Here is a 14590-nt window from a genome sequence, read left to right as displayed (position 1 = left end):
GATCCTCAGTTTCAATGTACCTGCGCACTTACCAGCGCTAATCAATGCTCTATTAGGTAAGACTAAAGTTTGGGTTTTATGGAATTTTTGGTTGCCTCACTCTAGTGGGGCTTGGCTTTTGATCTTCTTTGGAAACATTCACTTGTATAAAAAGGGAGCAAAGTTTTCTGCACAGCAAAGAAAAGCCAACTCCAGGACGATCTCTGGTTGTGTCTCTGCCCAGAAAACTCTACTGGAACTGCAAACAGCATGTTCATTATAACAGAGGAAGCTCTTCAATTTTAGCCTTTTCATCCTAAACCCAAGTATGCAGATGCATTATAATAGGACACTGAAACCAAACAATATTCTTTCCCTGGGCACTCTGAGCCTAGATGTTCAGCACAGGAAAATCCTCAGGAAGCTCACTGAAGTACATATGCAGAATACTTCCCGTTCTTGACTTTCAGTGGTTACATTTCTAGACCTTGGAATCTTGACATTCCACCTACCTCCTAGGAGGATTGGTCCTTGCTAAAAAAAAACCACAGAACCAGGTAACTACCAAAGTTTTACAACAGGGGTCAGAATCAGCCCAGCTTACTTTGACAGGTTCAACAGGCATCCTTTCTCAAGCCCTGAGGTACTGACTGATAAATGGAGAGCCAAGTCTTTTTCCAGATGCACAGACAAACAGCAAGGTTTCTACAACCCCTGTAAACCTACATCAAGGAAATAATGTTTCTGAAGGCCTGAGCTTATTTCCTACGTTAACAATTTTTTCTTATATTTCGCTCTGATCAGATTGCTCTACCTGATCAAAATAAGATAAGACTAGAGAAGCATTGGCTCCTATGCTGGAGCTGGTTGGGTGTATTTTGGCCATAAGAGGGGAATGGATGTGGCTTTTCACCTGTTCTAGCGGTGTACGGCCAAATCTTCAGCACCCTACCAAGACCCCTGGACACACAGAGCATTTTTAACAAAGGCTGAAAGGAACAGAATTTCTGACATGTCAGTGTGCATTACTCCCATTATTTAAGCTGCTGATCAACAGAAAGAGCAGTATTCCTCTCGCCAAAAATTCTTTATGTGAAAACCATACTCTATTCAAAAAATATCCAGTAAAATGATACTGAGTGCAGCAGCCGAGCAAAGTGCACTTTGTACCAGGGCCTACATGCTGTCTCAACAAAACCTACACTATCACAATTTTTTGAGTAACAAAACTTTTGATATGCCTTCATATGTTAGAAACCCCCTTGCACTCTATCTATAAACACCACACCATTTTAGAATCCAGAACACTCTAAAAAACAGTAACTTTTTTTCCTTTGAAGTTTCATAACCACACCCACCCATTTAAAAAACTGACATAATTGATGAAGAATTACGAGGCACCAGAACTGAAACACATCATAGGAGATGTACAGACAAAAATACAATATAAGCAGTAAAACATCTGTGCCTTCCAATTAACAAGCTTCCAAGTGGTCACAGAAACACCCTGTGAAACAGTGGTAATATACTTCTGCCCTTAGAGTTCAAGTAATGCTATTCCATCTCAAGATCTGTGGGAGAAAGAGCTGGGAAAGACAAGGATAAAAACTTGCCAGGCATTACTTTGCAGAAGAACTCATCGTGTAACGCTGCCGAACCAGTTCTGAACTCACCAGAAGAACCTGTTGTCAGTGGTGTGCTCCTGCATGCTGCGGTGGGCACTGAGACTCAGGTCCAAGCTGACGCCAGTGGCAGACCACGCGAAATAAAAGTTCCCAGAGTTCAGCACTTTGCGCACTTCCGAAATACGATCCTCGTCCGTGGGGTCAACTCGCAGTGACACGAACTCGGTGGAAGTAACCCGGAAAACTTCAGAGTCCTGAATCTTCCCCACAGACATGCATCCTGTTACTAGAACCAGATAATGCAACAGTGTGTCTCCTGAAAAACAGGAAAGGGCACAGGGAAGAGAAGGGATCTCAGCAGAGCAGATGCTGATTCATTCACGTGCTAAAGGCTCACAAGCCCACCCCAGCTTGCCTGAGAAACGTACAAAGAGAGCCAATGCCAAGAACACATTCCAAAACTCTACAGGAGAAAAGGAGAAACTACTCTGCAAAGAGCAGGGATTGCAAAAACAGAAGTTATTTTTGTCCACTCCCTCATTTCTGGGAGTGATCCAAATTTGTAAGTTAGTCTGCAAAGAAAAAAATCAAACCACACAATCAATTAGTAAAAAATAAGCCCCGTTCCTGTTGCAAAGATCCAGCCTTACAGGAGCAACACAGTATTCTGCCCCAAATGAAAAATTCAGATTTTACATATTTGACTCACCAAGGTTTAATCTTAACACGCCCAAGAGCCCATAGGCATCCATGACTTTGGAGTACGTACTCTTGATTGTGTCTTTTTCTGCAGAGGCTGTGGATAGAAAACGAAAGATTCGCTGATGTAAAAGCCCCAATACTAAGGCAGCGAGAATGAGCCACTCCAAACTGAAAACCTGAGGGATTACAAAAGCAGCGCTTACGTGACGCTTCTGGAAAGAAATCAAAATGTATGAGCATATGGCACTTTATAATGGAAAATGAGGGTTTGATTCTGTGACAAAGTATGATTGTGCTGTGTTTTTAAGCAATAAAAAAGCAAAACTCCAAGTGATATTAAAGGAGAACACTGGCATTTTTAACAACATCATCTGTTATTATAAAAAGCACAGACAAATAAGACGACTGAGAATGCTCTCCTGTAATTAAAATTAGTGCTTAATGTCACTTCTTTGATGGAAAAAAAATTACCCTTTTCCTCCAAGAATAAAACCATCATGTGGCAGTATCATCTCTGAACAAGACTGTCACAAGTCCATTTTACCTATCTTAGATATATTCCAAGCAGATGAAAACTCTTGCAGGTTCACAACAACTGGTATTTAAAAGCCATGTCTTAGATGAATGAGGAAGACAATTCTCACAGACAGTTTTGAAAAGAAAACACAAAACAACCCTGTTACATTTTAGAAGAAATTAGAGTATATCTACCATTGCTCTCCTGGAAGTTAAATATATATTTTAGCCCTTTCATCAGCACTATAACAAGTCAGGCCCACAAGCCCGGCTGCAGAGCAGCGGGATCCCACCCGTCCTGAGCTTCTGCTCACGACCAAGACTGCACCAGAAGGGCAACATCAACGATTCCAGCCTTGCTGCTGGATCTGCAGGGATCAAGATTCCATGGTTACCAACAATCAGCACCATTTGGCTTTGACACTAAAAACCTCGGGACATGACACAAAGAGTAAATCAAAATGCCTATCTGCCCTGGCATTCTGCTGCTCTCTCTCTCTCACATTTGCTACGTCATTTAGAATAAAATCCCTATTTTATTTAGAATTTAAAAAAAAAACCCTCTATTTCACTTCAAATTGCTCTTCCTCACCAGCATCCCCTAAGACTAGTATAGCCCTGCCTGTGCACAGGCACAACGCTTCTATTCAAATATCCTCCAGCTCTTTTATTAAAGTGGATCAGACAATTTAAAATAGATTAAACAATTATTTAACCACAGCTTGAAATCCAAACCCATTCAATGTTTTATTCAGTGGACTTCTAAAAAGTTTCTTTACCTTATTGCACTAATATTCCTGTAATACAGATGTAATAAAATTAGTTTTATAGCAGCATGAGGATCTAGTTCTAAAATCCTCACCCAGGGTGTGTGTTTTGAACCTGCAGCTAATCTAAAAACATTTTCTGAGCATCACCAAACTGTGTTTTTCTTAACCAAGAGACCACTGGGCTGGAAAGAACTTTTAAACTTGAGACCCTGGTTCCTTCTATTTTTTTGAGAAAGGGTTTAATGATACCAATGAACTCTTCTAAACTCAATTTTCCATAACCAGAAAGCTGCCATGTTCTCCCTCCACATTTGAAATTATTATGGAAAGATCAGGTTTTGTTTCAAACCTGTAGCAGGATTGTTCTTAAAGGTGCCTGCTGGGATTTAGTGACATGTCAGAACAATGCCTTTTCTGTCGTACATGGATTTATTCTCTTTTTCCATTGCAGAGAATGCTGGATATCCTTGTTAAGCCTTAATAAGTAAATGCCTAAAGTAAATTAAGTAACATGGGCTTTGCAAATTCAGACCAACAAAAAAGGCCAACAAAGGCTAATAAAGCAGCAAAGGGTTGCCAAAACAACCAACTAACCAAAAAGAGAAAGAATAGAGTAACTTGCTGTGGCTAGTCAATTACTATTTTCTGAAAGCGCCCAAGAACCAACCAAAAGCATTTCATGCCATTTTTTCCATTTACATTGGACCTAATTCACTGTGAACTCAGAGCTTTTCCACAGTAACCATCTAATTGTTTCTCTCTCACACTGCTGGCAATTTTCCCACCTCAATTTGCTTTTTAAGGCCAAAGTTCACATAGGAAAATCTCAAATATGGCATCATTTCCTCCATCCTGCCCTGGTCCATGCTCACCCACCCCAGGCTTCTACTCTTGAAGCAGTGCCCAATACGGAACTTCCTGTGGTCAGGAGTGTTACAACATCTAGGAAAAGCACTGAAGCTTCTGAAAACCAAGAGGAAATCAGGAAGACACAGCTTCACCACACTCCTTTCCATTCTCTTCCCAAGGGACTCTTACTCAGCCTCCTGAACAGGCCAAAGTCTGCTCTCTAAGAGCCCAAGGCACCAGTCCTACTGACCCCTATCTTCAGCCCTCCAAAACCAGAAAGATTTTATCTTTTCATGATCACTGTTAAGCAGTATCAAGAAACGCAAACTTACAAAAAAGCTGCACAAAATCACAACACTTAAAAAGCGATTTTCAAATCAATTGGTAATGTACTTCTGCAGAAAGCCAGAAAGCCCCATTTGCAGTGTCAAGAGAAAAACAACAAAATTTCAGGTCACTATTTATTAAGGATTAACAGCCAAGAGCATTTTAGAATCCCATCTGTAAAAAGCACACCTTATCAATCACGGACTCTGACAAGAAAAGTGAACAATTCCATTATCTTGAAGGGAATACATCAGCCCTACCAGTTTTACAGAAATGGAACTCCATCGGCAATCCTGTTTTCAGGATAATCTGGTTCAACAGGCATTCTGCTTCATTCCAGATCCAGAGATCAGTTTCCCAGTTTTAACAACTGAAAGGGTCAGATCACATTGAAAGTCACCGTGTAGGCTTTCTCTGGCTGGGTTCTCGGTGTGCTCACAGGGGACCATGAGACAGCACATTTGAAATCAGTGGCTACAGTTTCCAGGTAGAATATGGCACTCTGAGCCGGGAACAAAACCACAATCCTGACATTATGCGCATTTTCTTTGGACCCAAGACTTCTAACTTACATTAAACGAGACAAAGTCCACACTGTCATTTTAAAAGGTTTAGAATCTGAAAAATCTGAAAAAAGTGAAGAATTGAGGAATACAATTTGATTTTGATCTTTTAAGACTAAGGCTTTCAAGGGTTTTGCCAAATTAGGACTTTTAGATTTCTGGTATTTAAATTAAAGCTAACACCCAAATATTAACACAGAGGTGACTAAAATAAGAAGAGAGTCACCACTTTCATCTATCAAATTAACCAACCATTACTTTTGATACCTCTTTTTTTGACACACCGCTAGTACTGGCCCAGCTCAGGATGCTGGGGATGAGAACACCGTGCCAGATGGCTTTTCAAGGTCTGCTGAGACCACCTTGGCTGAACTGCATGGAAGAAATTCCTTCCTAAGAAGTGGTGTGAGTAGCACTGCTGCCCATGCCAGTGAACAGCTATCAGGCACCCGCTGCACACAGGTTACTGCAGCTCTCACCGCAGCTCCAGGGAGCCCAGGTGGGCCCTGGGCCTCCTCCCGCTCACACCTGCTCTCTCCTCAGCTCTGCTGTGACACTGAAGTCCAAGGATGTGCGAGACGCTCACGGCTCCGTGTTTTCCCAGACAGAATGTTCTCCGTGGCAGGAGACAGGAGCAAAGACAGCTTACCACTCGTTTGGGATGACTCACCAGCAGGAAGAGGGAGAGAGAACACACTCCTGCCCAGTCAGGGAAACCTTTCCAGTTAAGACATCTCGGAGAATAAATATACTGCCCATTTTACATGGAAAGTAAGAAAAATAGATCCATGACACCCTCCCATTAAATTCCAAACAAATCACCAGTGAAGCTGCTGCTATTTAAACCCAGGCGCTCTAGCCAGGCTTTGAGAAGGATCCCCACACTCCAATAACCCAGTACCAGGACCATGCCAACCAAAGAGGTGTTAAATGCACAAAGGACAGCAAAGCAGGGCTCAGGTGTTTCAGTCACACCAACATTAGATAATTCACACAGAGCACCTCCAGAAGAAGCATGGCCTGGGCTGCTTCCACGTTCAGACTGAGTGGTTACACAACCACCACCTTTGAACCATCCCTTCGACCCTCTTCTTTGCTTCCCTCCGACCTGGCTGACTGGAGCAGCACGTGGCACACACGCTGAAAATCACCCACCACCTGAGCCACGCAGCATTTCCTACCGAGGCTGAACTGAATCCTCTGAATCATCCTGCAGAGCCTCACCGAGGGCACGGGGAGGAAGGTTAACGCAGATATCCTTCCCTCAGCACAATGACAGACGTGCTTCCTCTAAGATGATGTTTAAAGGATCAGTAAGCTTCCATTCTGTTCACTTAGCCCATTTCAAAGCCAAATTTCTGTACATGGTTATTCCAGGAGGTGCAGTCCACTACGGCTCTCAGAACTGAGCCACATTAATCAGTTTTAATGCTAAAATCATTTCACTAGGCTGTGCATGTATTATCCACTCTACACACAGGTAAGAGCTACGATCGGGTATAAGGCTAAACATGTTACTTCATTTCCAGTATTTATTAAAATATTTTGGAAAAATGCCTAACAATTTTGAGGTCAGTATTGTCAATTTTTGTAGTCTAAAAAGTGGTAGCACCATCATCAAAACCCAGAAGTTTCTGAGAGTTTAAAGTGATACTGTTCTGGATTTAAATTGCTATATACTTGATCTGACCATTTTTCTATCTATTCACACAGATTTTACAAACGTGGGAAATCTTGCCCAAGGGACAGTAGTATTGCATTAACTTTGTCAATTATTTGTACAAATACCTGTAAGTTTGTACACGTACAGACTGGAGTGGATTCTGTGATATGACCGGCGAGATAGAGAACTAACACTTCACAAATCTTCCCAAGTAGTAATAAATGTACTCCTTTAAATATGCATTAAAAAGAACAGATACCAGATGAGAACAGAAAAGGAGAAGAAAGGAACCTGAGCTAGGGGACTTCTGGGCCTTTTCTGCTGTCAGTTTAAGATTGTGATCTTCCAACCATTAAGAAAAGTACCAGCACCTAGAGAATTTAGGAAATTATATGGAAATTTTACAGAGGGAATTAAAGAAAACTGCCTCTGCTAAATATTCAGTGGAAAACTATGCCCATGTACCAGACAGAAAAAGAGTAACTAGTTTCCTGGTTAAGCTCACTCAGTAACTACTTCCAGCTGAGTATGAACATTTGCTGTGATGTAACCTACCAATTAGAGTTCCAAGGACACTGCTTTGCAGATTAATAATGAGCTATCACTAAGTACAGAACCCAAGAGGAGAGAGGCTTTTGAACTTCTTCAGGTCTGCCTTCCTCTGCTCAGTAACAACAAGGTCAGGAAGTGGGCAAGAACTTTAACATGGGCTTGAATTTTTAGGAAAGGCCGTTTATCCAGGTCCTTGAGGTATATCCTGCCAAGAGAAGTGACTTACTGCCCTTTTTGAGCATAACCTTCAGGAATAAATAATTTTTCCTCTGTTAGCCCTTAAGTAGCTCAAGCATGTTCCGTAATTACTAAACGCAGGATAAAACAACCTGTTCCACAAATCTTCAAAACATTTCATGGCTTGCACTAAACCTATCTGCTACCTTTATGACTGGACACTTATTCCCAAGCCACACCATACTGCTACCAAAGTCAAGAGGATTACTTAAATACATGGTAAGAAGAAACTGTACCAGAAAAAAAAAAAGGCAGAATTTTAAAAATAGGAGAAAAGCACCCACTGTTCACCTGGACCATCATACAGCTGCAGCAACCATGTCAGTCATTGCCAGGCCTCTAACAGGCACTGGCTAAGGAGAAAACTACTTCCATGGAATGAAAGCTTTCTACAGAAGCGTCAAAACAGAGCGCAGAAAAGCTGTGCAACCAGGTGCTTTGACCTCCTAAAGAACCCAAACAATTTTTATAATTTTACATATTTTAAAAGTCTGTGTATAGGCCTTGTGGTTATCTTCTGCACTTCTCATTTTAGTGTTCTCCAGCAAAACAAAAAAAAAAAAAAAAGGGAGGGGGACAAAAATTTAGGGAACTCTCTCATGCATTTTTTACTTAAAACATGTAAAAAGAATTCTGCAATTCAAGACATCTTGCTCCAAGTATTACTTAATTTATTACAAGACAAAGCAATACCAAATCTTGAGGAGGGTTAAATACAGGGACAAAACAAAACCAAAAATCAAAAACCTAACAAAAATCACACAAAATAAGATAAAACCAAATTATGATATAATACTTAAGAACACAGAATTTATTGCTAGGAAATGCAACATCAGAATTAGCTTGTCAATGAGTTATCGCACATTCAAAATAGGGTTGTTCAGAGCCCAAGAAACAAGGTGATGTTGGAGGCAATTATAAGAAAATTTAATGGACATGAAAATACACATGTATAAAGAAATGTAATGAAATGTGCAAAATTCTGTCTCAACAGATGAAGATAAGAAAATGTCTCTTTTCTCATTTAAATCAGAAGCCTCTCCATAAGCAAACAGAAAAACAAAAGAGTTGCTTCTTTCCATTTCCCAAATACAATGGCTCACACAACGTCAAGTCTGCCACGTTTCTAACATGGTAGTTATCAAAACAGATGGACTCACAGAGGACAGCCACAGCTCCGGACTCGAACATGAGACATTCTTCTCTGTTCCTGGTTTCCACGATCACGCTGAAGGGAAGCGGATCCAGCTTGTGATAGACTCTGTATCCTTTACTGAAAGCCATTTTGCCTCACACACGGGCAGCCCTGGCCAACACAGAATGATGTTAGTGAAACCTCCCTGTGCTCCCAGACACCTCCTGCAAAGCTGGTTTGACCCACGGCCTTTCCTAGGGATTTAACGTGTTCAGCAAAAACTAACAACAAAATCCCCAGCTTCCTCTTTCTACCCCATGAGACTTAGTTTATCTACGTCCAAAAAAAATACAGGGATTACCTAACGATGGCATAAGAGGGTTTCAAAACCAGAACTACCCAGAGGAACACCTTTCAGAATCTGGATTTATTTAAAAGCTTGTTTAAGACAACTAGAATTTGACAGAATCCCACACTGCTTTGTGTTGGAAGGAACCTTAAAGTTCATCCAGTTCCACCTCCCTGCCATGGGCAGGGACACATGCCGGTATCCCAGGTTACTCCAAGCCCCATCCAACCTGGCTTTGGATAATTCCAGGGATGGGGCAGCCACAGCTTCTCTGGGCACCCTGTCCTAAGGCCTCTTCACCTTCTCAGGGAACACACCTAAATCTAATCCTACTCTATTTTAGTTTAAATTTCTTTCCCAAAACTTGATAAACAGTATTTCTTCTCAGTGAAATAAAAAAAAAAAGGTTTTCCAGCTACCAGCAACATGGAAGAGCAGCAACCACGGTAAACTAGTGCCAAAGGCAGAGAGGAAGCCTTCAATTTTTAGATCTATTTTACTAATTCTGCCCTTGTACAAAAGGACAGTATATTTTAAACACTGAAGCCGTCAAGACATTTTAAAGGGTCGTATAAAAACGTCACCCTATTTTCAGCTTTCCCCCCACCCCCCTTTTTTTTAAAGAAAGCAGCGTTTGATTTGGATTTAAACCCTGCCCTGCGGCGGCTGAAACATCGCAGTGCCGTACTAGTGACGCTGCCCGCCAGCCACACACGAGTGAGATCCTAAAAAAACCCCACACAACTCTCACACTGCAGCAAACCATAAACAAATGCGAGAGCAGCCCAATTTCCGTGCTAAGGATCGGCAACACGCAGAGAACGAGGATCTCTCATTCCGGAGCGGGGCCTTCCGCCCTCCCTTGCCGGCAGCTCCGCGACCTCGGGAGCAGCACGCAATCCCCGCTCCGGCCTCTGCCCGACCCCGCCGCGCCCTTCGGGCTCAGGGCTCGGCCAAGCCGCGGGGCTCCCGCCGCCCGCGGGGCCGCCACATTCCCGCACGGCGCAGGGACACGCCTGGCAGCTCCCGCCCATCCCGCTGGTGCTCCCCGAGCCCCGGGCCGGCCCGCGGTACCGCCGCGCTCACCGTCCGTCCGCCCCGCCCGGTGCCGCGGAGCCGGCGGGATCCGCTTCCTCCCGGCCCCGCGTCCTTCCTTCCGCACTGCGCCGCCCGCCCCGGAGGGGAGGTGCCGGGGGGCGGGCGCTGGGCCGAGGCGGGACGGAGCTGTGGCTTAAGCAAACCGAGCAGAGCCAGGCCCGAGTCCGGCTGCGGGGGTATCACGAGGAGCAGAAGCTGAGGGACAGGCTACGGAACAGCCGTGCGGACGGAGCCGCCTTCGAGTCACCGCGCCGGGCAAAAGGCTGCGATACTCACAGCGCCTCGGCTCGGCTGGGAGCCGTCTGAAGCTGTCGTCTTGCTAGCTGCAGTCATGGAATAGAGCCGTGGGGTATCCCGAGTTAGAAGGGACCCACAAGGATCATCGCGTCCAACCTCTGTCTCTGCACAGACACCCCAGCAGTCCCATCCCGTGCATCCCTGGCAGCGCCGTCCGAACGCTCCTGCAGCTCTGGCAGCCTCGGTCCTATGCCCTGAGGACCCTGGGCAGTGCCCAGCACCCTCTGGGGGAATAACTTTTCCCGATATTCAGCCCAACCCTCCCTTGACAGAGCTCCAGCCATTCCCTGGGTCCCATCACCACTCCCAGAGAGCAGAGATGGCCCTCGGGAGGAAGCTGCAGACCCCTAAAGAATTCTCAGCTCAATCTCTTCTCCAGCTGGACAAGCCCACTACCCCCAGCCGCTCCAGTGGCTCAGCAGGGTCTTAGCGAAGGGTGCAGAGTTTCGAAGGCAGACTCCAAAGCCTCCAGAGCCAAGGAGATTGTCCCCGATCCTGGCACGGCAAGAAGAGGGCGGCCGAAAAGAGCGACCCCCGCGTTCAGCGCTGCAGGTCGGACATGGGGCTGGGCAGGGGCGGAACCGCCCGCAGCTCCCGCTCCATCGCCCCTGCAGCCTGAGGATGTTTTATTTTTCTCCCTCTCCCAGCTGTTTTTTTTTTTTTTTTTTTGCCGCGGTCCCATCCGGTCTCCAAGGAAATGTTCACCACCAAGCTTTGGGTGCAGACGGTGCCAGGGCCGGGGTTTTGTCAGGCACGAGGATTTGTTTGGAGGCTCCTGAGAACTATGCTCCCGTCGCTCCCTCCCCCAGCGCAGCAGCATCCATCACTCGTGTTAAAGGCCGGCGCCGGCGCCGGCACCTCCTTTCGCGCTCCGCCTCCGCTCCCCGAACGTCATTTAATTGTCACATTGCCCAGCCCCCCATTGCGTCATCGCCACGCCCCCGAGTCGCCCCGCCCCTCAATGCCGTGTAATACATCAAAGGCCACGCCCCTCCCGGCTATATATATATATATATATATATATATATATATTAGCTAAAGATAGACATAGCGGTTAGATTATATAGATATAGATAGATATAGATGATATAGATATGGCTGTTCCCGGCCACATGTTCGATCATTGCAGCGACGGTGAGCACATCACAATGTGTCTCCATTACAATGCTCAGAAGAGCACAACTCCAAAAGAAAAAAGGTGGGGATAACGTCCGGGGCTGGCAGGGCAGCACTAAGCGGGTGGTCTCGGGGGTGTAATGCTACAGGCTGAGGAATAGAGAGAGGGGTAAAGGGCTAGAGAGCACACAGCAAACTTAGGGGGTACAGGTTAGTATATCAGGTAGAGAAGAGGTACACCAGTCCTCATGCCTCCCCTAGCCCTTACCTTAAACACCACCCGAGCAGCTGAAAGGCAGGGGGACATCTCGAACAGCAAAGCTGGGGCTCGAGGGTGATAGGCAGATTCACAGCGCCTCGGCTCGGCTGGGAGCCGTCTGAAGCTGTCGTCTTGCTAGCTGCAGTCATGGAATAGAGCCGTGGGGTATCCCGAGTTAGAAGGGACCCACAAGGATCATCGCGTCCAACCTCTGTCTCTGCACAGACACCCCAGCAGTCCCATCCCGTGCATCCCTGGCAGCGCCGTCCGAACGCTCCTGCAGCTCTGGCAGCCTCGGTCCTATGCCCTGAGGACCCTGGGCAGTGCCCAGCACCCTCTGGGGGAATAACTTTCCCGATATTCAGCCCAACCCTCCCTTGACAGAGCTCCAGCCATTCCCTGGGTCCCATCACCACTCCCAGAGAGCAGAGATGGCCCTCGGGAGGAAGCTGCAGACCCCTAAAGAATTCTCAGCTCAATCTCTTCTCCAGCTGGACAAGCCCACTACCCCCAGCCGCTCCAGTGGCTCAGCAGGGTCTTAGCGAAGGGTGCAGAGTTTCGAAGGCAGACTCCAAAGCCTCCAGAGCCAAGGAGATTGTCCCCGATCCTGGCACGGCAAGAAGAGGGCGGCCGAAAAGAGCGACCCCCGCGTTCAGCGCTGCAGGTCGGACATGGGGCTGGGCAGGGGCGGAACCGCCCGCAGCTCCCGCTCCATCGCCCCTGCAGCCTGAGGATGTTTTATTTTTCTCCCTCTCCCAGCTGTTTTTTTTGTTTTTTGGTTTTTTTTTTTTTTTTGCCGCGGTCCCATCCGGTCTCCAAGGAAATGTTCACCACCAAGCTTTGGGTGCAGACGGTGCCAGGGCCGGGGTTTTGTCAGGCACGAGGATTGTTTGGAGGCTCCTGAGAACTATGCTCCCGTCGCTCCCTCCCCCAGCGCAGCAGCATCCATCACTCATGTTAAAGGCCGGCCGCCGGCACCTCCTTTCGCGCTCCGCCTCCGCTCCCCGAACGTCATTTAATTGTCACATTGCCCAGCCCCCCATTGCGTCATCGCCACGCCCCCGAGTCGCCCCGCCCCTCAATGCCGTGTAATACATCAAAGGCCACGCCCCTCCCGGCTATATATAATATATATATATATATATAATATATATATATATATATATTAGCTAAAGATAGACATAGCGGTTAGATTATATAGATATAGATAGATATAGATGATATAGATATGGCTGTTCCCGGCCACATGTTCGATCATTGCAGCGACGGTGAGCACATCACAATGTGTCTCCATCACAATGCTCAGAAGAGCACAACTCCAAAAGAAAAAAGGTGGGGATAACGTCCGGGGCTGGCAGGGCAGCACTAAGCGGGTGGTCTCGGGGGTGTAATGCTACAGGCTGAGGAATAGAGAGAGGGGTAAAGGTCTAGAGAGCCCACAGCAAACTTAGGGGGTACAGGTTAGTATATCAGGTAGAGAAGAGGTACACCAGTCCTCATGCCTCCCCTAGCCCTTACCTTAAACACCACCCGAGCAGCTGAAAGGCAGGGGGACATCTCGAACAGCAAAGCTGGGGCTCGAGGGTGATAAGCAGATGCCAGGGGCCTGAAACAGTAAATGAGAGGCTGGGAACAAAGGAACCAATGGCAGGTGGGCTTGACAGTGACAGAGAGGGACTTTAGTGGTGACCATCTCAAGGGATAGAGAGCACACAGCGAATATAAGGGATACAGGTTAGGACATAAGGTAGAGTACAGGTGTGCCAGCCCTCACTCCACCCCTAACCCATACCCTGAACAGCAACTCCAATGCAGGAAAGTGCCAGAACCCCCCACAGGTGCCCACAGTAACTGCAATGTTAAGCCTAAGCAGGGTGCAATAGTGCAGGGTTAGGGTCCACAGGTAATCCCCCTGGGGATAACCAGGGAATTCCCACCCCAGCCCACCCAGGAATGCCTGTAGTCCACGACCAGGGATGCTCACAGCCCTGACTGAGGCCGTGGTTAGTCGGTTCAGTGGCAATACCAGGGCAAAGAGCTCAGCTCTGCAAGTGTCGGCCTCCGAGCGTGGCCGTAGCGTGGCCCAAGGAGCCGGGCGTTCTTAGGAGAAGGGTGAGGAGCAGACTTGTTGGGCTTTGGCCGCCGTGCAGCTAAGATGGTGCAGTGATGTTTGGTGTTCCTGATTGTAGCTGACCAAGGGACCACGGCCAGTGACTGCAGGAAATTCCCAGCAGGCGAGGCGGCCTTCCTTGGCACCGGACGTCCAAGAGATAAGTTGAGGGCTGTGACACACAGAGGGGACGAAAGCAAGGTGCTGGGAGGACCTTTTGAGCAGCAGCTTTGGAGGCAGGGATGTGCAAGAGGTGGCCCCTTAGGCCAGGTAAAGTCACACGGTGCTGAGGTGCTCAAAGGATCAGTCACCATCTGCCTTTGCAGGGGAAGCATCAATGGCGACTGTGTGTTTACAGCATTGCTCTTTGCCTTTATTTCTAGGAAGTAAAGCCGGATATGAGGAGGCGAGGTACGTGGGCAAGGTGAGCAGTGGGACCTGGA

The 14590-nt window shown here is 46.7% G+C and overlaps 1 protein-coding gene across 6 annotated transcripts in view; it reads right to left on the bottom strand.

Annotated features, from left to right (window-relative positions):
• SYNJ1 (synaptojanin 1) overlaps positions 1-11493 on the bottom strand; it is a 50162-nt gene extending 38669 nt beyond the window's left edge. For 4 of the 6 annotated variants that reach the window (XM_030234664.2, XM_050975177.1, XM_050975175.1 and 1 more), the window contains exons 1-4: positions 10354-11493; positions 8944-9089; positions 2314-2400; positions 1653-1920 (exon numbers count right to left, since the gene is read on the bottom strand). In XM_030234664.2, the coding sequence (XP_030090524.2) occupies positions 1653-1920; positions 2314-2400; positions 8944-9067 (479 nt within the window). In that variant the 5' untranslated portion in view covers positions 9068-9089; positions 10354-11493. The remainder of the gene's footprint in view (positions 1-1652; positions 1921-2313; positions 2401-8943; positions 9090-10353) is intronic. The other 2 variants (XM_050975186.1, XM_050975188.1) reach the window with 2 other exon arrangements.
• Positions 11494-14590: the final 3097 nt, after the last annotated feature.

Source organism: Serinus canaria, chromosome 1 (genome assembly GCF_022539315.1).
Source record: "Serinus canaria isolate serCan28SL12 chromosome 1, serCan2020, whole genome shotgun sequence".
NCBI classification, from domain to species: domain Eukaryota; kingdom Metazoa; phylum Chordata; class Aves; order Passeriformes; family Fringillidae; genus Serinus; species Serinus canaria.
The sequence above is the reverse complement of the archived record's forward strand: the minus strand, read 5'-3'. Positions and strand labels throughout refer to the sequence as shown.